Raw genomic sequence first — 21,622 nt, 5'->3', positions numbered from 1 at the left:
CCCCCCTAGTTTTTCCACAAAAAACTGGGAAATCTTATTGAATCACTTATAAGCCTAGGGTGGAAAATGCAGCAGCTACTGGTAAATTTCAAAAATAAAAATAGATACTAATAAAAGTAAAATGAATTGAGACATCAGTAGGTTAAATGTTTTTGAAGAGCCATATTGAATCAGGAGACCCATATAATGCTCCATACAGTTCATGATGGCCTCATTAGATGCTCCATACAAAATACACCCCATATAATGCTGCACAAAGGTTAATAATGCCCCCATAAGATGCTCCATAGATTATGCCCCATATGCTGCTCCATAAGATGCTCCATATGCTGCCCCATAAGATGCTCCACATATTATGCCCCATATGCTGCCCCATAAGATGCTCCATAGATTATGCCCCATATGCTGCCACCAAAAGATGCTCAATAGATTATGCCCCATATGCTGCTCCATAAAGGTTATGGCCCCATATGCTGCTGCAAATAAAAAAAAAATGACATGCTCACCTCTCCTCGCTGGGGACCGGGTGCCGCTGTCCTGAGCAGGCGGGGACACCGGCGCACTATGGGGGACAGGTGTCGGTGTCACCGCTGGCTCAGAGCCCCGGCACCTGCTATATTCACCTGTCCCTGTTCCACCGCTGTCTTCCGGGTCCTCTCAGTGACTGTTCAGGCAGAGGGCGCGGCGCACACTAACCACGTCATCGCGCCATCTGACCTGAATGTCACAGAGGACGCGAAGGATAGAGCGGCGTGCAATGGTGGAACGGGGCCAGGTGAATATCACATATACTTGCCCCCTCCTGGCGCAGTGTCTGCAACCCCTGATTCTCCCACGGTCTCCGGAAGCTCTTCCTTCCTTCATCGGTCACGTGGTACCGCTCATTAAAGTCATGAATATGCGCATATTCATGACTTTAATGAGCCGTACCACGTGACCGATGAAGGAAGGCGCCGGAGACTTTGGGAGAAGCAGGGGCTGCAGAGACCGCGCCAGGAGGGGGGTAAGTATGATCTGACACCCCGCTCCTCCCCGGCGTATATAACTCGAGTATAAGCTGAGAGGGGACACTTTCAGCCTTAAAACATGGGCTGAAAATCTCGGCTTATACTCGAGTATACACAGTAATTAAAAAATATATCCCGATGTTGAATCAGGATAACAAATTAAAACATATAATTTCAAATGATATACGATACGTAGCTAGAAAAGCTCCTACTTTGGGCTCTATTTTGTCACCAAGCCTATTTAAAGATTACAACAATATCAAAAATAGGGAAAAAAAAATGGTTAATTCACACAGGGTTTTTTAAATCTGGAGCCCGATGGTGTTTAGCAGGGCTGTGGAGTCGGAGTCGGAGTCGTGGAGTCGGAGTTCATTTTGGTGGAGTCGGAGTCGGAGTTGGAGTCGGTATAAAATGGACCGACTCCGACTCCTAAAATATATAATAAATTGGGTACAGTAATTCAATGCAGGATGTGCTGAATATTTTTTCATAGGAATTTGGGAAAGTTATGAAATGTCCTATAAATGGCTGTTCTATTCCTGATCTAAGGCTACATTCACACACAGCGTTTTTCCTGTGTTTTTTGAGGATACGTTTTTCAGCTGCAAAAGCTGATCATCTTTTTAAAAAACTGCATCACCTGAAAGGTTTTTGAGCTCATAGATAATGTTTTCAATAGCAAAAGCAGATTAGAAATCTGCTCTATCTATCCATTTATCCATATCTGTCTATCCATATCGTATCTGTACCAAAAAGAATGAAAACCGGGTAGTACACCAATATATATTCTGTTCTATCTAAATATCTTGATTATGGGATCATAAAAATGATTAAATGTCTGAGGTTCACATTGTACTACAATAAATTTTTCACTTAAATATAAGCAATATGTGTGGGAGTCGGAGTCGGAGTCGTGGAGTCGGAGTAGGAGTTGGAGTCGGTGTAAGAGAAATTGAGGAGTCGGAGTCGGAGTTGCAGGTTTGGCTTACCGACTCCACAGCCCTGGTGTTTAGTATGTGAATTTGTCTCTAAAACGAATGTATTTCAATCAAGGAATAATTTGAAAGAATTTTGTATCAAAGATTTTATTAATTGTAGTGATACTTATGTGGTGTATTTAATTGAATACACCACATGCAAATTACAATATGTGGGTTGCACTACTTGCACTTTAAAAACAAGAATCCGAAGACAGTTGTCTGATGCGGATAATCCAGCAGCTGTGTCATCCTCCTACGTTTCAAAACACTTTGCCAGTGTTCACAAAGGTCATACATCGGCATTTTCATTCTGTGCAATTGAAAAACTATATAAACCCTATAGAGGTGGAGATCACAGAAGGAAACTATTGAATAGGGAATCCTTCTGGAGATACATATATATATTTTTTCTCTCTCTCTAGGTCTTTAACCCCTTAACCCCAAAGGGTGGTTTGCACGTTCATGACCGGGCCAATTTTTACAATTCTGACCACTGTCCCTTTATGAGGTAATAACTCTGAAACACTTTGATAGATCCCGGTGATTCTGACATTGTTTTCTCCTGACATATTGTACTTCATGCTAGTGGTAAAATTTCATTCATATAACTTGCGTTTATTTGTGAAAAAAACAGAAATTTAGCAAAAATTTTGAAAATTTCGCAATTTTCTAACTTTGAATTTTTATGCCTTTAAATCACAGAGATACGGCACACAAAAAACTTAATAAGTAACATTTCCCACATGTTTACTTTACATCAGCACAATTTTGGAACCAAAATTTTTTTTTTGTTAGGAAGTTATAAGGGTTAAAAGTTGACCTGCAATTTCTCATTTTTGCAACACCATTTTATTTTTACGGACCACATCACATTTGAAGCCACTTTGAGGGGTCTATATGATAGAAAATACCCAAAAGTGACACCATTCTAAAAACTGCACCCCTTAAGGTGCTCAAAACCACATTCAAGAAGTTTATTAACCCTTTAGGTGCTTCACAGGAATTTTTTGAATATTTAAAAAAAATGAACATTTAACTTTTTTTCACAAAAAAAAATACTTCAGGTTCAATTTTTTTTATTTTACCAAGGGTAACAGGAGAAATTGGACTGCAAAAGTTATGGTGCAATTTGTCCTGAGTACGCTGATACCTGATATGTGGGGGGGAACCACTGTTTCGGCGCATGGCAGAGCTCAGAAGGGAAGGAGCGCCGTTTGACTTTTTCAATGCAAAATTGGCTGGAATTCAGATCGGACGCCATGTCACGTTTGGAGAGACCCTGATGTACCTAAACAGTGGAAAGCTCCCACAAGTGATCATTTTGGAAACTAGACCCCCCAAGGAACTTATCTAGATATGTGGTGAGAACTTTGAACCCACAAGGGCTTCACAGAAGTTTATAACGTACAGCCGTACAATTAAAAAATCATATTTTTTCCACAAAAATGATCTTTTCACCAGGGCTGTGGAGTCGGAGTCGGAGTCGTGGAGTCGGAGCTCATTTTGGTGGAGTCGGAGTTGGAGTCGGTATAAAATGGACCGACTCCGACTCCTAAAATATATAATAAATTGGGCACAGTAGTTCAATGCAGGATGTGCTGAATATTTTTTCATAGGAGTTTGGGAAAGTTATGAAATGTCCTATAAATGGCTGTTCTATTCCTGATCTAAGGCTACATTCACACACAGCGTTTTTCCTGTGTTTTTTGAGGATACGTTTTTCAGCTGCAAAAGTTGATCATCTTTTTAAAAAACTGCATCACCTGAAAGGTTTTTGAGCTCATAGATAATGTTTTCAATAGCAAAAACAGATTAGAAATCTGCTCTATCTATCCATTTATCCATATCTGTCTATCCATATCGTATCTGTACCAAAAAGAATGAAAACCGGGTAGTACACCAATATATATTCTGTTCTATCTAAATATCTTGATTATTGGATCATAAAAATGATTAAATGTCTGAGGTTCACATTGTACTACAATAAATTTTTCACTTAAATATAAGCAATATGTGTGGGAGTCGGAGTCGGAGTCGTGGAGTCGGAGTCGGTGTAAGGGAAATTGAGGAGTCGGAGTCGGAGTCGCAGGTTTGGCTTACCGACTCCACAGCCCTGCTTTTCACCCCCAATTTTTATTTTCCCAAGGGTAACAGGACCCTAAAAGTTATTGTGCAATTTGTCCTGAGTACGCTGATACCCCACATGTGGGGGTAAACCACTATTTGGGCGCATGGCAGAGCTCGGAAGGGAAGCAGCGCCATTTGACGTTTTTGGCTGGAATTGAGATCGGACACCATGTCGCGTTTGGAGAGCCCCTGATGTACCAAAACAGTGAAAACCCCCCACAAATGACACCATTTTGGAAACTAGATTCCCCAAGGAACTTATCTAGATGTGTGGTGAGCACTTTGAAATCCCCAGTGCTTCACAGATGTTTATAACGCCCGGGCGTGAAAATAAAAAAAAAAAATCGTATTTTTTCCACAAACATGATCTTTTAGTCATCAATTTTTTTTATTTTCCCAAGGGTAACAGGAGAAATTGGACCCCAAAAGTTGTTGTCCAATTTGTCCTGAGTACGCTGATACCTCATATGTGGGAGAAAACTACTGTATGGGCACACATCGGAGCTTGGAAGGGAAGTAGTGACGTTTTGGAATGCAGACTTTGATGGAATGGTCTGCGGGTGTCATGTCGCGTTTGGAGAGCCCCTGATGTACCTAAACTATTGAAACTCCCCACAAGTGACCCCATTTTGGAAACTAGACCCCCCCACAGAACTTATCTAGATGTGTGGTGAGCACTTTGAACCCCCAAGTGCTTCACAGAAGTTTATAACGCCCGGGCGTGAAAATAAAAAAATCATTTTTTTCCACAAAAATGATATTTTTGCCCCCATTTTTAATTTTCCTAAGGGTAACAGGAGAAATTGGACCCCAAAAGTTGTTTTGAAATTTGTCCTGAGTAGGCTGATACCCTATATGTGGGGGTAAAACACTGTTTGGGCGCATGGCAGAGCTTGGAAGGGAAGGAGCACATTTGACTTTTTCAACGCAGAATTGGCTGGAATTGAGCTCAGACGCCATGTTGCATTTGGAGAGCACCTGATGTGCCCAAACAGTGGAAAACCCCCAATTCTAACTCCAACCCTAACCCCAAAACACCTCTAACCCTAATCTCAGCCCTAACTAGCCCTAGCCCTAACCCTAATGGGAAAATGGAAATAAATACATTTACTTTTAATTTTATTATTTTTCATCAACTAAGGGGGTGGTAACGGGGGGTTTGATTTACTATTTATGGCGGCTTTTATTTTTGGCAGCTGTCGCACGTTAAAAGACGCTTTTTATTGTAAAAATAGTTTTTGCATCACCACATATTGAGAGCTATAATTTTTCCATATTTTGACTCACCAAGTCATGTGAGGTCTTATTTTTTGCGGGACGAGTTGGCGTTTTCATTAGTATCATTTTTGGGCACGTGACATCTTTTGATTGCTTTTTATTTCGATTTTTGGGACGCAGAATGAACAAAAACCAGCGTTTCATGAATTTCTTTTGGGGGGTGTGTTTACACCGTTCTAACTGCGGTAAAATTGATAAAGCGCTTTTATTCTTCGGGTCAGTACGGTTACAGCGATACCTCATTTATGTCTTGGCGCTTTTATGCAATGAAAACAATTTTATATAAAAAATAATTATTTTTGCATCGCTTTATTCTGCGAGCTATAACTTTTTTATTTTGTCGCTGATGATGCTGTATGGCGGCTCGTTTTTTGCGGGACAAGATGACGTTTTTAGCGGTACCATGGATACTTATACGCGTCTTTTTGATCACGCGTTATTGCACTTTTTGTTCGGCGGTATGATAATAAATCATTATTTTTTGCTTCCTTTTTTATTTTTATTTTTTAAGGCGTTCGCTAAAGGGGATAACTAATGGGACAGCTTTATAGGGCGGGTCATTACGGACGCGGCGATACTAAATATGTGTACTTTTATTGTTTTGCTTTTTTTATTTCCAAAAAATGAATTTATTAGGGAATATTTTTTTTTTTAATTTATTTAGAGATTTTTTTAAAATTATTTTTACACTTTTTTTTTTTCTTTTTTTTTTAACTTTATTACATTGTCCCAGGTGGGACATCACTGTCCCGTGACAGATCGCTGATCTGTCACATCACAGATCGCTGTGACAGATCAGTGATCTGTCACAGGCACTGAACAAGGTTTCCTCCTTGCCTGCGCTTTGCAGGCATGAGAAAGCCAGCTCCCTGCAGGCCCCCATCGCCATCTTGGATTCGGGGACCTGCAGGGATGGAGCCCCCCTCAGCACACATTGCGCTGCTGTGGGGTGCTCAGGGAAGCACGGCACGGAGGGAGCCCCCTCCCTGCCGATGCTTCCCTTTAACCCCCGGTACACCGCGATCCTGTTTGATCGCGGTGTGCAAGGGGTTAACGTGTCGGGGGCGGTCCGTGACCGCCCCTGACACATTGTGTCGGGTGTCAGCTGTGATAATCAGTCAGCTGACACCCGGCCGCGATCAGCGGCGCTCACCACGTGGGAGCCACTGATCACTGTGACGTACTATCCTGTCCCTGGGAATTAAGTCCCAGGGCACATGGATGGGATACTACGTCACATGACAGAAAGGGGTTAATAATTAGATTGTTGTTCAGTATGAATTTATTGTATTTTTTCATTTTTGTTTTAATCTTATAATATATTTAGTGCAGCATGCATAAGGTGTTACCCAATAGGGAATTAATTTCAAGCAGCTGTGGCAACCATTGAGAGTGCAGGATAAAAAAAGGATTCAGTCTCACTCCATGCATGCCATGATTAAGACGTTTGTCAAAACGCGTAGGTAAAACGCTGCTATATGTGCACTATGCTGTACTCTAAAAATATTTTTTACGTGGTTTACCATAAAGGATAATAATTTTTATATTTATTGTTACTGCTGGATTCACCATCCTTTTCTTCCTCATTGCTGAACTGGCTGCTCAACCTTCATCCGTGCAGGAACAGATGAGGAAAAGCTCATACATAGGTGAGCTGACTATCCTTTTTTTTCTCTCCATATTTGTACCCAGATGAAGGAGTGTTTTGCTTGTTCTTAGGGTGATTGGCAGCCTGTTTACACAGTGAGATAATCATGCAACTTCCTGTTTGTGGCACATTAGTATATTGTTTTCCTTGTGAAATTCTCAATAAGTTTGATGTGTCACATGACCCTCTTCCCATTGAAAAAAATAAAATTGGATCTAAAATTGCCGACTTCAAAATGGCCGCCATGATCACCACCCATCTTGAAAAGTTTCCCCAATCCCATATACTAATGTGCCACAAACAGGAAGTTGATATCACCAACAATTCCCATTTTATTTAGGTGTATCCATATAAATGGCCCACCTTGTATAATAAACTAGCTGACGAGCCCGGCGTTGTCTGGGCATAGTAACTAACTGCTGTCCCGCTCTCTCCCTCAGCAGCCCGTCTCCACTGGCCATCCCACTCTCTCCCTCCGCAGCTCCTGTCTCCACTGGCTGTCCCGCTCTCTCCCTCAGCAGCCCCGCCTTTGCTCCGCAGCCACGCTGTCTCCCTTTGCCATATCCCTTCACGTCACACTCTCTCCTTCCGCAGCCCCACTATCCAATAGTCGTCCTGCATTCTCCCTCCACAGCCCTGCTCTCTCCCTCAGCAGTTCCTGTCTCCACTGGCTGTCCCACTCTCTCCCTCCACAGCCCTGCTCTCCACTGGCCGCCCTGCTCTCTCCTTCTGCAGCCCTGCTTTACACTGGCCAATCCCGCTCTCTCCCTCAGCAGCCCAGCTCTCCACCCGCGTCCCGGGCTCTCCCTTAACAGCCCCGCTTTCTAACCGCCATCACACTCTCCCTCCACAGCCCCACTCTCCATGCGCCGTCCCGCTCTATCCCTCCGCAGCCTTGCTCTCCATCCGTGTCCTGCTCTCCCTCTACAGCCCCGCTCTCTTCCTCCACAGCCCCACTCTCCATGCGCCGTCCCACTCTATCCCTCCACAGCCCCACTCTCCATCCACAGCTCTTCTCTCCACACGCTGTCCTGCTTTATCCCTCCACAGCCCTGCTCTCCATCCGTGTCCCGCTCTCTCCCTCGCAGCTCCGCTCTCCACCCGCATCTCGCACTTTCCCTCTGCAACCCCACTCTCCAGCCACCAGAGGGCAGGGCTATGTGGAGTGGGCGGGTCTTGAAACATACTTAAATACATGCACTCAGCTTTATATATATAGATTAGGTACAGTAGTTCAATGCAGTTTGTGGGAATATTTTTTTAATGAGAATTTGGGAAAGTTATGAAATGTCTGTCCTATTCCTGATCCAAGGTCTAGACTTTTAGCTGAGATGAATCTGTGCTACAGTTTATGTTCACGATAAGTAGTGAAGCTCCGCCTCCACAAATAAAGGGAAAAAATAACAAACACACAGCGAAGGAAAGCCTACATTTATCTCGGAACTTCTGGAGTGAACAGGAAAGCAGCTATAAGAAGAAGAAGGTACTTCTTAAAACATATCTAAACTTTCAATAAACTGTGCATAAATCAATAGTCCAGTATATGTTGTCTCTGTATACTTGATGTTTTAGTTTGTGTTTCCTCTTAGCTCATGTTTGGAGAAATTAGATTCTCTGAAGACTTATATACACTATACATAGAATAAAAGGTGAAAATCTGTCTTTTAACATCTCAAATTCGGAAATAGAGTAACAGGATCGATGAGGACTTTTTTTTGTGTGTTTGTGTTCTGGAATATGATTCTGCACAAATATTCTCCCTTCCTCCTCCCGTCTTCATGGACTGTGAAGAAATATGATGTGAAGATTGTTTTATTTCTATCCTAAATTATACAGTGCATGATTCCCTATTTTTGCAAGAATTTCAATACACCTTATTTTTTTTACAGGACAAAATTATTTTTAGAGTGAATTTAGATAATTACAAAATGTCTAAGAAGCATCTTTTTTTAAGTCAACTGTATTTGAGCATTTCACAGTAACTCAAGACAAAGAAACATTTTGTGTGTCACTGTATAAGTGACCCAGATGAAAACAAATGCTGTTATGCCAAAATCAGTGCATACTCAGGCAGTGATAAACATGCTCCTTCAAGAACTTCCAATCTAAAAAGACATTTACAACGCTGCTGCCACCCAGAAGTTTACAAAGCTGTGATTGAAAATGACCTCAGCAGCACCACGAAACCAGAGCCCAGCACTTCCCACCAGGCAAAGGAGGAGGAAAGAGTGTCTCAAACATCAGTTACAAGATATTTTGTAAGTGACAAAGTTACTGTAAAAATGACAGCAGATGTGTTGAAAAGACAGCTCATACAGCTTGTTGTGAAGGACGGTGTACCATTAACATTATTTGCACGACCAGCTTTTACAACTCTTAATGGCGAAATGGCCTGCAAACTTGGTGTTTCTCTGGAAAGAGAAAGTATTAGAAAGTTAGTGATTGAAGAAGCCCTTAACCAAAAAGAAGATCTTAAAAAGATTCAAGAGACGCTTTGTGTTTCTTAAAATGGATGCCTGCACACATCACAGAGTGAACTATTTTGCTATCAACGTTCGATATGTTTGTGACAAAAAAATTGTTACTAAGACGCTGTCATTAAAAGATACTAAAGCTCATCACAGCAGCCAGTTTCTCCAGGCCTTAGTGGAAAAAGTTCTGCAAGATTACGAACTCAAAAAAGAACAGGTTCTATTGTAACTGATAATTCTTTGAGCATGATAAGTACAATTAAACTGATGAATGAGAATAATGAAGGTGAACAGCAGCTAGAAGAACATTTCATATTCAGTATGTTGTAGATGGAAGGCCACAGTCCTGTTCCTATAATGGAGGAACAAACAGATATTACTACAGAACAGAAAAATAATTCTTTACAATTAGATGATCTTGTTGAAGCTGCTTCACACCCCTTTGCTATTCACCACATGCGCTGTGTTGTGCACACGCTGCAGCTGGGAATAAGAGAGAATCTGCAAGAAGGACATGCTGGAAATGTGATTGGAAAAGTGAGGAAATTGGCTATTGCTGCCAGAACCAATAAAATTGATTCCATCTTGAAGAGACGTGCTGGAAAAGGGGCAATTGTGGATCAAGCCACTCGGTGGGGTAGCACCTATTTAATGATTGAGTGGTTGCTTGAGGTGAAACCCTTCCTTGTAGATATGGCGAACCCTCAGGTATCACTACATGAAGGTCAGTGGACACAGGTGGCTGAATTGAAGAAATTGCTTCATCACCCATTTACAGTGACTAAAAAGTTACAAGCTGAGGATTTAACTTCTGACATTTCAATAAAGGAGTGGAAGTACTTGTTGCTTTGCCTGTCCCAAAGAGGAGGTTTAATGAAACAGAGAGACACTGCTATCTATTATATAAAGCTCAAGTGTGTGTATGTATGTATGTATGTATGTATGTCCGGGATTGGCATCCGCACCGTCGCAGCTACAGCCACAAAATTTGGCACAGTCACATGTCTGGACCCCGAGAGCGTCCTAGGCTATGTTGTGAGGCGAAATTTTAACCCCGCGCGTTCCAATTCTCCAAACAATTTTGCCCCTATCTACATAATGGGGAAAAAGTGTGTGTATCAAGCCCCGCCCCTCATTATGATGTCATAATGGTTGACTATGGGATGGAGGATTTGTGATGGGTATATGGGCACTGGACTATGGGATGGAGGATATGTATGACGGGTATATGGGCACAGGACTATGGGATGGAGGATATGTATGATGGGTATATGGGCACGGGACTATGGGATGGCGGATATGTATGATGGGTATATGGGCATGGGACTATGAGATGAAAGATGTGTGATGGGTATATGGGCACTCGACTATAGGATGGTGAATATGTATGATGGGTATATGGGCATGGGACTATGGGATGGAGGATGTGTGATGGGTATATGGGCATGGGATGGAGGAGGTGTGATGGGCATATGGGCACGAGACTATGGGATGGAGGATATGCATGATGGGTATATGGGCATGGGACTATGATATGAAGGATGTGTGATGGGTATATGGGCACTCGACTATAGGATGGCGAATATGTATGATGGGTATATGGGCATGGGACTATGGGATGGAGAATACAGTTGTGGCCAAAAGTATTAACACCCCTGCAATTTTGTCAGATAATACTCAGTTTCTTCCTGAAAATGATTGCAAACACAAATTCTTTGGTATTATTATCTTCATTTAATTTGTCTTAAATGAAAAAACACAAAAAGAATTGCCCTAAAGCCAAATTGGATATAATTCCACACCAAACATAAAAAAGAGGGTGGACAAAAGTATTGGCACTGTTCGAAAAATCATGTGATGCTTCTCTAATTTGTGTAATTAACAGCACCTGTAACTTACCTGTGGCTCCTAACAGGTGTTGGCAATAACTAAATCACACTTGCAGCCAGTTGACATGGATTAAAGTTGACTCCACCTCTGTCCTGTGTCCTTGTGTGTAATCTCAAGGCTACAAGTCCATCTCCAAAGACCTGAATGTTCCTGTGTCTACCGTGCGCAGTGTCATCAAGAAGTTTAAAGCCCATGGCACTGTGGCTAACCTCCCTAGATGTGGACGGAAAAGAAAAATTGACAAGAGATTTCAACGCAAGATTGTGCGGATGTTGGATAAAGAACCTCGACTAACATCCAAACAAGTTCAAGCTGCCCTGCAGTCCGAGGGTACAACAGTGTCAACCCGTACTATCCATCGGCATCTGAATGAAAAGGGACTGTATGGTAGGAGACCCAGGAAGACCCCACTTCATACCCCGAGACATAAAAAAGCCAGGCTGGAGTTTGCCAAAACTTACTTGAAAAAGCCTAAAACGTTTTGGAAGAATGTTCTCTGGTCAGATGAGACAAAAGTAGAGCTTTTTGGGCAAAGGCATCAACATAGAGTTTACAGGAGAAAAAAAGAGGCATTCAAAGAAAAAAACACGGTCCCTACATTCAAACATGGCGGAGGTTCCCGGATGTCTTGGGGTTGCTTTGCTGCCTCTGGCACTGGACTGCTTGACCGTGTGCATGGCATTATGAAGTCTGAAGACTACCAACAAATTTTGCAGCATAATGTAGGGCCCAGTGTGAGAAAGCTGGGTCTCCCTCAGAGGTCATGGGTCTTCCAGCAGGACAATGACCCAAAACACAGTTCAAAAAGCACTAGAAAATGGTTTGAGAGAAAGCACTGGAGACTTCTAAGGTGGCCAGCAATGAGTCCAGACCTGAATCCCATAGAACACCTGTGGAGAGATCTAAAAATTGCAGTTTGGAGAAGGCACTCTTCTAATATCAGGGACCTGGAGCAGTTTGTCAAAGAAGAATGGTCTAAAATTCCAGCAGAGCATTGTAAGAAACTCATTGATGGTTACCGGAAGCGGTTGGTTGCAGTTATTTTGGCTAAAGGTTGTGCAACCAAGTATTAGGCTGAGGGTGCCAATACTTTTGTCTGGCCCATTTTTGGAGTTGTGTGTGAAATGATCAATGTTTTGCTTTTTGCTTCATTCTCTTTTAGGTTTTTTCATTTAAGACAAATTAAATGAAGATAATAATACCAAAGAATTTGTGTTTGCAATCACTTTCAGGAAGAAACTGAGTATTATCTGACAGAATTGCAGGGGTGTCAATACTTTTGGCCGCAACTGTATATGTAGGGATATGGGACACATTATACTATATCAAAGACTATGGGACACATTATACTATATGGCGGCCTATGGGGTGTGCATTAAACTATATGGAGGACTATGGGATATATTATACTAAACAAGCAAAATGCTGCCTATTCATCGAGTGATTGTATTGTTGATGCCCGAACAGAAATCATTGTTCTCAGCAGCACATCGCCCAGTGAAAACTGCAGATATGCAGCTGGTAACATGATACTGCACGGGGACAGAATGATTTACTAGTAATCGCTCTGTGCCTATCACTCTTCCTCAGCCGATGTAAAGAAACTCGGGAACAAGTGTCAACAAAACTTCGATACTGTCGATCGCACTGATTTAACGGCCTGAACTCAGCGCATGTAAATACAACAGAAATGTTTCTGTGTGATGGAGCAATATGTGAGCATTTAGGGCCCCACTTTAAACGTTGGCCAAGGCCCCACCTTGTCTAAAACTGGCTCTGGTTACACGTAAGTATAATAGGAACACGTCACCACTTCTGGATTTATCACCCACTCCTGGTTTTGGCTTACAAATACTGAGGTAAAATACTGACCAAATACTGAATGTGTGAACGTGGCCTTAGGCCGGAGTCACACTGGCGAGGAATACGGGTGCGTGAGAGGCGCAAAAAGCACGCATTAGACACGGACCAATGATTCTCTATGGGGTCACTCGCACCAGCCGTATATTTCTCCTCAGTATCCTACGCTCCGTGCCACTCGCAGCATGCTGCGATTGTCAGCGTACTACGCCCGTAGTACGCCAATGCAAGTCTATGGGTGCGCAAAAAATACGGATTACACACGGACCACACATGTGACTTGCGAGAACTACGCACCAGGTGTCTTTTAGCAAAGCCGGCAATTCAGTGCGCTATACAGTAAACTCACACTGACAGTTTTAATAAAGAAATGAAAGAATAGATATAGACACATAGAATACATATATATATATATATATATATATATATATATATTATAATATATATATGCATTCTATGTGTCTATATCTATTCTTTCATTTCTTGATTAAAACTGTCATAGGGCTCCATTATATGTCCATTTTGCAAGCCTGCGAGAAAATCTCACCATACGGATGCCATACGGATGCTGACATGCGCAAAATACGCGACCACACCTTGATTACGGATGACATACGGAGCACTGTTTAGGGGTCTGTCATCCGTATTACGCATGTAAAATACTGACCGTATTTTACGCAGGTTAGTGTGACTCCAGCCTTAGGGTCGTGCACACGGTCAGTAAACACTGTAGGTTGGACACTGGGTACTTGGGCGGCGTCCAGATGTTACAACATAGTGGATGGGATTTCAATAAATCCTATGCCCACTATGCGTCCACAGATGCCCACGGCTTCTGTGCAGAGACGGACATGCAGCGCATCTCTCCAGACCACAACATGTCTATTTATCTTGCAGAGGTGCAAGTCTCCACAAGATAAATGTCACCTGTACAATGTATACAATGAACCAGCACGGGTCAATGAACACATGCGGAATCGCCTGCGTTTAATAGCTGGCAGCGGACATGTGCTGCATCCAAAGCGCTGCCACTTCCTGACCGTGGGCACACACCCTTAGGCTACGTGCACACGCTGCGGATTGCAGTGCGGATTGGGCCGCGCAGATTTTGTAAAATCCGCAGGTAAATCTGCAGGTCAAAAGATGCGGATTGCTCTGCGGTTTTGCCCTGCGATTTTTTATCTCTACAATGGAGGAGATGGTAAACCGCAGCGGAATCCGCAGAAAGAATTGACATGTCAATTCTTTCTGCGGTTTAGAAACCGCAGGAAAACCGCGCGGAAAAATCTGCACCGTCTGCACAGCGGTTTTTAATATCCATAGGATATTATGGTACTGTACACCGCAGAAAAAACTGCTGAGCATGCGCAGCAGCCAAATCCGCTGCGGCACCGCAGCAGAATCCGCAGCGTGTGCACACACCCTGACACTACTACAAGAAAAGTATGGGCTGCTCACACCCTGGTACCTGGGCACGTGGTGGGGGTCATACGGCACCAGCAGCACCCTGTGCCCCCGCAGCACCGTGTCCTCGTTCACACGCATTGCTCTCGAAGACACAAGAACAACGTTGTCAGTCACATGACGTCAGGATTGCGTAACTACTTACTACGTCACCGCCTCCCCTCATGCCCCGCCCACTCTCGCCTCCTCCACTCGGCAGTCGGCAGACAAGCCCGGAAGCGGCTGTGTGATGACGCGAGTTATCTGATTGGTTGGTTCCTCACGTGATCTGCGGGCAAGCCACGCATGTGATTTACACACCCGGAACACTCCGAGAGCAGCGGTAACCAAGGGCGACGGGGTACTGGAGGAGAGGGGCCGAGTGGTAACGGGGGTCTCTGCCTGGAGGACTTGTAGCTTAGTGTTCCGCAGTAGGAGGCTGTGATGGCGCACGGTGGTAGAGGGGATCCAGTCTGGAGCAGACTACTGGCGGAGCAGGGGGATTAGTTGTCACTGCTGATTGTTGCTTCTCTCCCACTGGCCTGTTAGTGCATGCTGGGATATGTAGTTCTCCAACAGCAGGACCAATGTGTGTGATTTTCCATGTTTTGCATCCTTCCCCTTAGTCTTGGCTGTCTTTCCATATCTGCTGTTGGGAAAGTTGGGTGACAGTCAGTATGGCCGCCATTACTAGATGACCCCCGGATATCCCAGAGCTCAGGGACAGCGCCGCAGAAGGGCTCTGATGACCGATACTTCTGATTCCCAGACACTGATCAGATCACTGTAGATCCTGTAACTGCTGGGATCTGGCTCATCTGCACTACCTCTACAGGGCCCATATGTGCAGAGCTCCTCTGCCCTAGATGTGATGCTCCTGTCATCCAGGGCTGCAGAGAGGGCGCCATACATCTCCATGGCTGCTTCATTGCAGCAGATAAAAGCAGCACAGCGGATTTAATAGTGGTGTACAGACTATACTACACTGGACCTGCTGTGCTTCGTATAGAGACAAAGGATCAGATGGGCTGACTTTGTTCTCATGGAGATGAGACGCTGTCAGATATGTCTGGCAGCAGCCCACTCTGCCCCCCACATTACCGGGAACCTTTCATCAGATTCATGCCTGTCTGTGCTGACGCCGCAGTGTTTCAGAGTGATCAGACTTTGTAACGCCGCTTGAGAATTTTTCTTCTCGGATGACTAGTCTGAGGCAGGTCCTGGCGGCATTAAGTCACATACATAGAGACCTGTCAGTCAGATGAAGCGGGGCAGGGAGACGCAGGCTGGCACAGACCTCGGGCTAGTCAGCAGCAGTCGCACAGTCCATGTCTTATGTATGCAATGTAGTGTAGTTGTAAAAATAATATCCTCTGCTGGTTACTGCCATGTTACCCAGTTTCCAGCTCTGCTCCGGTCCTCTACTGAGTCACGTGACATCAGCTTGCCAGATCACACAGGGATTTATGTGTGACCAGAATGTAAATCTATCATTGTAAGGCCACGTTCACACGTTCAGTATTTGGTGAGTTTTTTACCTCAGTATCTGTAAGCCAAAACCAGGAGTGGAACAATCAGAGGAAAGTATAATAGAAACCTGTCACCACTTCTGGATTTATCCCCCACTCCTGGTCTTGGCTTACAGATACTGAGGTAAAATACTGACCAAATACTGAGAGTGTGCACGTGGTCTGTAAGTGACTTCTGGTTCCTGAGTGATCGATGAGTCTGAGTTGAGGTCACATAAGTCAGAAGATGACCAGCGCTGCAATCAGTAAGTATTTTAATACTATTATTACACTACATAGCATACAAATTTAGGAAGGTTTAGGGGATTACATCTTTGATAGGAGTGCATTAACCTGTAGAGAGACCTGTTCACCAACTGCTTGTGATCAAGTGTAACTTAAAGATGCTTGTCTAAACTCATATCACACGCCGTTTCCCCCCAAAAAATGCTGTATTTTCAGTGATGGCATGGAGTTAGGCTTTGGGAACAAATTAGTAATGGTTACATATCTGTTGGTAATTTACCTGCACTTGGAGGTTTCCAGTAGATCAGTGGGTTCTCTCCCTGTGTGGGTACAAGTACCCGAGCTGTACACCTGTGCGCACTGTTATGCTGTAGTGAGGCTCGGCTCCTTCAGGGAATGCTGTGGGGTTCTCTCTCCCTGTGTGGGTACAAGTACCCGAGCTGTACACCTGTGCGCACTGTTATGCTGTAGTGAGGCTTGGCTCCTTCAGGGAATGCTGTGGGGTTCTCTCTCCTGTGTGGGTACAAGTACCCGAGCTGTACACATGAGCGCACTGTTATGCTGTAGTGAGGCTTGGCTCCTTCAGGGAATGCTGTGGGGTTCTCTCTCCTGTGTGGGTACAAGTACCCGAGCTGTACACATGAGCGCACTGTTATGCTGTAGTGAGGCTTGGCTCCTTCAGGGAATGCTGTGGGGTTCTCTCTCCCTGTGTGGGTACAAGTACCCGAGCTGTACACCTGTGCGCACTATTATGCTGTAGTGAGGCTCGGCTCCTTCAGGGAATGCTGTGGGTTCTCTCTCCCTGTGTGGGTACAAGTACCCGAGCTGTACACCTAAGCGCACTGTTATGCTGTAGTGAGGCTCGGCTCCTTCAGGGAATGCTGTGGGTTTTCTCTCCCTGTGTGGGTACAAGTACCTGAGCTGTACACCTAAGCGCACTGTTATGCTGTAGTGAGGCTCGGCTCCTTCAGGGAATGCTGTGGGTTCTCTCTCCCTGTGTGGGTACAAGTACCCGAGCTGTACACCTAAGCGCACTGTTATGCTGTAGTGAGGCTCAGCTCCTTCAGGGAATGCTGTGGGGTTCTCTTGCTGTGTGGGTACAAGTACCCGAGCTGTACACCTGAGCGCACTGTTATGCTGTAGTGCGGCTCGGCTCCTTCAGGGAATGCTGTGGGTTCTCTCTCCCTGTGTGGGTACAAGTACCGGAGCTGTACACCTGAGCGCACTGTTATGCTGTAGTGAGGCTCGGCTCCTTCAGGGAATGCTGTGGGGTTCTCTCGCTGTGTGGGTACAAGTACCTGAGCTGTACACCTGTGCGCACTGTTATGCTGTACTGAGGCTCGGCTCCTTCAGGGAATGCTGTGGGGTTCTCTCTCCCTGTGTGGGTACAAGTGTCCAAGCTGTACACCTGTGCGCACTGTTATGCTGTAGTGAGGCTCGACTCCTTCAGGTAATGCTGTGGGGTTCTCTCTCGCTGTGTGGGTACAAGTACCCGAGCTGTACACCTGTGCGCACTGTTATGCTGTACTGAGGCTCGGTTCCTTCAGGGAATGCTGTGGGGTTCTCTCTCGCTGTGTGGGTACAAGTACCCGAGCTGTACACCTGTGCACACTGTTATGCTGTAGTGAGGCTCGGCTCCTTCAGGGAATACTGTGAGGTTCTCTCTCCCTGTGTGGGTACAAGTACCCGAGCTGTACACCTGAGCGCACTGTTATGCTGTAGTGAGGCTCGGCTCCTTCAGGGAATGCTGTGAGGTTCTCTCTCCCTGTGTGGGTACAAGTACCCGAGCTGTACACCTGAGCGCACTGTTATGCTGTAGTGAGGCTCGGCTCCTTCAGGGAATGCTGTGGGGTTCTCTCTCCCTGTGTGGGTACAAGTACCCGAGCTGTACACCTGTGCGCACTGTTATGCTGTAGTGAGGCTCGGCTCCTTCAGGGAATGCTGTGGAGTTCTCTCTCGCTGTGTGGGTACAAGTACCCGAGCTGTAAACCTGTGCGCACTGTTATGCTGTAGTGAGGCTCGACTCCTTCAGGGAATGCTGTGGGGTTCTCTCCCTGTGTGGGTACAAGTACCCGAGCTGTACACCTGAGCGCACTGTTATGCTGTAGTGAGGCTCGGCTCCTTCAGGGAATGCTGTGGGGTTCTCTCCCTGTGTGGGTACAAGTACCGGAGCTGTACACCTGTGCGCACTGTTATGCTGTACTGAGGCTCGACTCCTTCAGGGAATGCTGTGGGGCTCTCTCTCCCTGTGTGGGTTCAAGTACCCGAGCTGTACACCTGAATGCACTGTTATGCTGTAGTGAGGCTCGGCTCCTTCAGGGAATGCTGTGGGGTTCTCTCTCCCTGTGTGGGAACAAGTACCCGAGCTGTACACCTGAATGCACTGTTATGCTGTAGTGAGGCTCGGCTCCTTCAGGGAATGCTGTGGGGTTCTCTCTCCCTGTGTGGGTACAAGTACCCGAGCTGTTCACCTGTGCTTACTGTTATGCTGTACTGAGGCTCGGCTCCTTCAGGGAATGCTGTGGGGTTCTCTCCCTGTGTGGGTACAAGTACCCGAGCTGTACACCTGTGCGCACTGTTATGCTGTACTGAGGCTCGGCTCCTTCAGGGAATGCTGTGGGGTTCTCTCCCTGTGTGGGTACAAGTACCCGAGCTGTACACCTGTGCGCACTGTTATGCTGTACTGAGGCTCGGCTCCTTCAGGGAATGCTGTGGGGTTCTCTCCCTGTGTGGGTACAAGTACCCGAGCTGTACACCTGTGCGCACTGTTATGCTGTACTGAGGCTCGGCTCCTTCAGGGAATGCTGTGGGGTTCTCTCTCCCTGTGTGGGTACAAGTACCCGAGCTGTACACCTGTGCGCACTGTTATGCTGTACTGAGGCTCGGCTCCTTCAGGGAATGCTGTGGGGTTCTCTCCTTGTGTGGGTACAAGTACCCGAGCTGTACACCTGTGCGCACTGTTATGCTGTAGTGAGGCTCGACTCCTTCAGGGAATGCAGTGGGGCTCTCTCTCGCTGTGTGGGTACAAGTACCCGAGCTGTACACCTGTGCGCACTGTTATGCTGTAGTGAGGCTCGGCTCCTTCAGGGAATACTGTGAGGTTCTCTATCACTGTGTGTCAGAGCTTGAGCATTTGTAAGAACTAAGACGCCATCTTCCTTTTCATGCAGTTTTGGTGAGACTGTGCATTCTGTCTCACTTATCTTCTCGGACATCTTCGCAAACATGTCTGATCTTGCTCTCCCCTCTCTGCCTGTATGTCACATACATATCTGCATTTACACATAATGTATGAGTGAATGTGTCCATATATTAATGTTCGCTGTAGGTAATCTTTAGCTTCCCTTTGTGTCAGGATGTTCCTTCCTCTTATTCCACAGTACAGTATAAGCCGGGTCAGATAGCCGGTGACCCTAAAATATATTTTGTTGGGGCCAAAGTTTTAATGAGAGAGGGGGGACACCTGCTGTGCCAGTTGGAGGTATGAGCTACAGGTGACAGGGCACTGCTGTGATTATGGGGGAAAGTACATGGCATGGCTGTGAGGGATAAGGGACATACAGTATATTATTTTGGATGTGTGGTGTTTCCTTTTTTCCCTGTTCTGTGAGGTTTACTTTGCTCTTTTGGAATGGGTTCATTTGCTTCTTCACCTCCTATATCCCCAGACCTAGAGGGCTTATACCTGTAACCTCCAGGTATCTAGTAACCTGGTAATAGTTTATTCATATGGTAAATAGGTGACAACCCATATGAATAATGGGAGCGCTCCTTGTATGGCTAATGGACTGCAGCAGCCTTATTCCTAAAATCTCTGGCCTGCACACCGCTCCCAGACTGCCATTGTGTTCAGTATGTAAATGCTTATGAGTACATTCAGCCGCTCGGGTGTTGTGCTGCAGATATAGCTCCGGGTGATGGATAATGCAAGAACTATGCGTCCTAATGTGGGATAATTACCAGGCAGTCATGGTATTGTTATGATAGTAAAAGGAATGTGAGTGGCAATAATAAGAAGATCACAATGTATTATTATCGCCCCGCATATTTCACGTTCACAATGTTAGCTCAACAATGAATCTGAATTCACTACTAAAACCTGAAAAAATGCTATATCTGGAATACAAAGGTGAGCCCTCCACCCTCAAACAACCCGCTCTATATTTAGCAGTTCATTTGCAGAAATCCCTTACTGTGTATTGCAGTGCTTATTATGCATTTATTACCCCAATCTCCTACTACAAAATCCATGCCTCATTCCCAGTCCCATACTGTCTGCGATGGGAGGGGGTGCCAGCCATAGAATACTAGCATAGTAAGCTGTAAAGGTGGCCAGAGTGAGAGAAATGCTTGTTGGGGAGAACATAAGGATGGGACTAGAGCCCCCAGACACGCTAGATAGCGGTCTATTTCACCCACCTCTCCCATACCCTGGGGTATTTGTTCTGTATAAAGGACCTACTGTTAGACATCTCTGGTGGCGGCTTATCTCTTACAGATTAAAAAGAGGAGCTGGCATTTTTGATTTTCATATCACCCCTGACAATAATTTTTCAAGAACCCCCCCCCCCCACCAAACCTATTATGCTGTCAGCCGACCCTGTCGATATCAGCAGGTTCCGCCAGCATTAGTCTAACTTGTATGGGGGGCCTTAAGTCACTGGTGGACACGTGTGTCTGATCCATTCTCTGGACATATGCCATCAGAGGACACATGGTTTTTCCTGAGGAAGGAGTTCTGTGAAACTCTGAAACGCGTCGAATAACGACCACTTTAGAACTAATCCTTGATTACAGTGATTCGTAGCGCGCATTTTCTGACCACATATTCCTACTCTGTAAAGTTGTATGGTGTCATGCTTACAGGGTAAGGCAGGCTGACTTGTCTCTATTAATGTAAAATTCACTGTGGTTATTTCTACTTCTTTTCTAGGTTACCCTGCCCCTTCTCCCCACTCTTTCCCTCCCCACCCCAGCCATGGCAGGTGAAATCACAGATACGGGGGAGCTCTATTCTCCATTTGTAAGTATTACAGTTATGCTTGTGTGACATGGAGTAGGTGAATAATGGTAACAGTTTATATTTCATTCAGTTTGTTTCTGAATTTGTCCAGTGTCTCCATTTTCTACATTACGCACGGACCACATATGATTTCCCCCATTT

The 21,622-nt window shown here is 45.1% G+C and overlaps 2 protein-coding genes across 6 annotated transcripts in view; one reads left to right on the top strand and one right to left on the bottom strand.

Moving 5' to 3' along the window:
- Window positions 1–14,964, bottom strand: part of NAT9 (N-acetyltransferase 9) — a 36,385-nt gene extending 21,421 nt beyond the window's left edge. For 2 of the 3 annotated variants that reach the window (XM_073587992.1, XM_073587994.1), the window contains exon 1: window positions 14,730–14,864. In XM_073587992.1, the coding sequence (XP_073444093.1) occupies window positions 14,730–14,806 (77 nt within the window). In that variant the 5' untranslated portion in view covers window positions 14,807–14,864. The other variant, XM_073587993.1, reaches the window with a different exon arrangement.
- The window catches only part of TMEM104 (transmembrane protein 104), a 45,328-nt gene continuing 38,615 nt past the window's right edge, over window positions 14,910–21,622 (top strand). Inside the window, exons 1-2 of one of the 3 annotated variants that reach the window (XM_073587989.1) lie at window positions 14,910–15,047; window positions 21,392–21,481. In XM_073587989.1, the coding sequence (XP_073444090.1) occupies window positions 21,437–21,481 (45 nt within the window). In that variant the 5' untranslated portion in view covers window positions 14,910–15,047; window positions 21,392–21,436. Of the gene's footprint in view, window positions 15,090–21,391; window positions 21,482–21,622 lie in introns of all 3 variants that reach the window. The other 2 variants (XM_073587991.1, XM_073587990.1) reach the window with 2 other exon arrangements.

Source organism: Dendrobates tinctorius, unplaced genomic scaffold (assembly GCF_039654945.1).
Source record: "Dendrobates tinctorius isolate UK_male_01 unplaced genomic scaffold, ASM3965494v1 ptg000103l, whole genome shotgun sequence".
NCBI lineage: Eukaryota > Metazoa > Chordata > Amphibia > Anura > Dendrobatidae > Dendrobates > Dendrobates tinctorius.
Note: the sequence above shows the minus strand (reverse complement) of the source record. Positions and strands in the feature narration are given on the sequence as shown.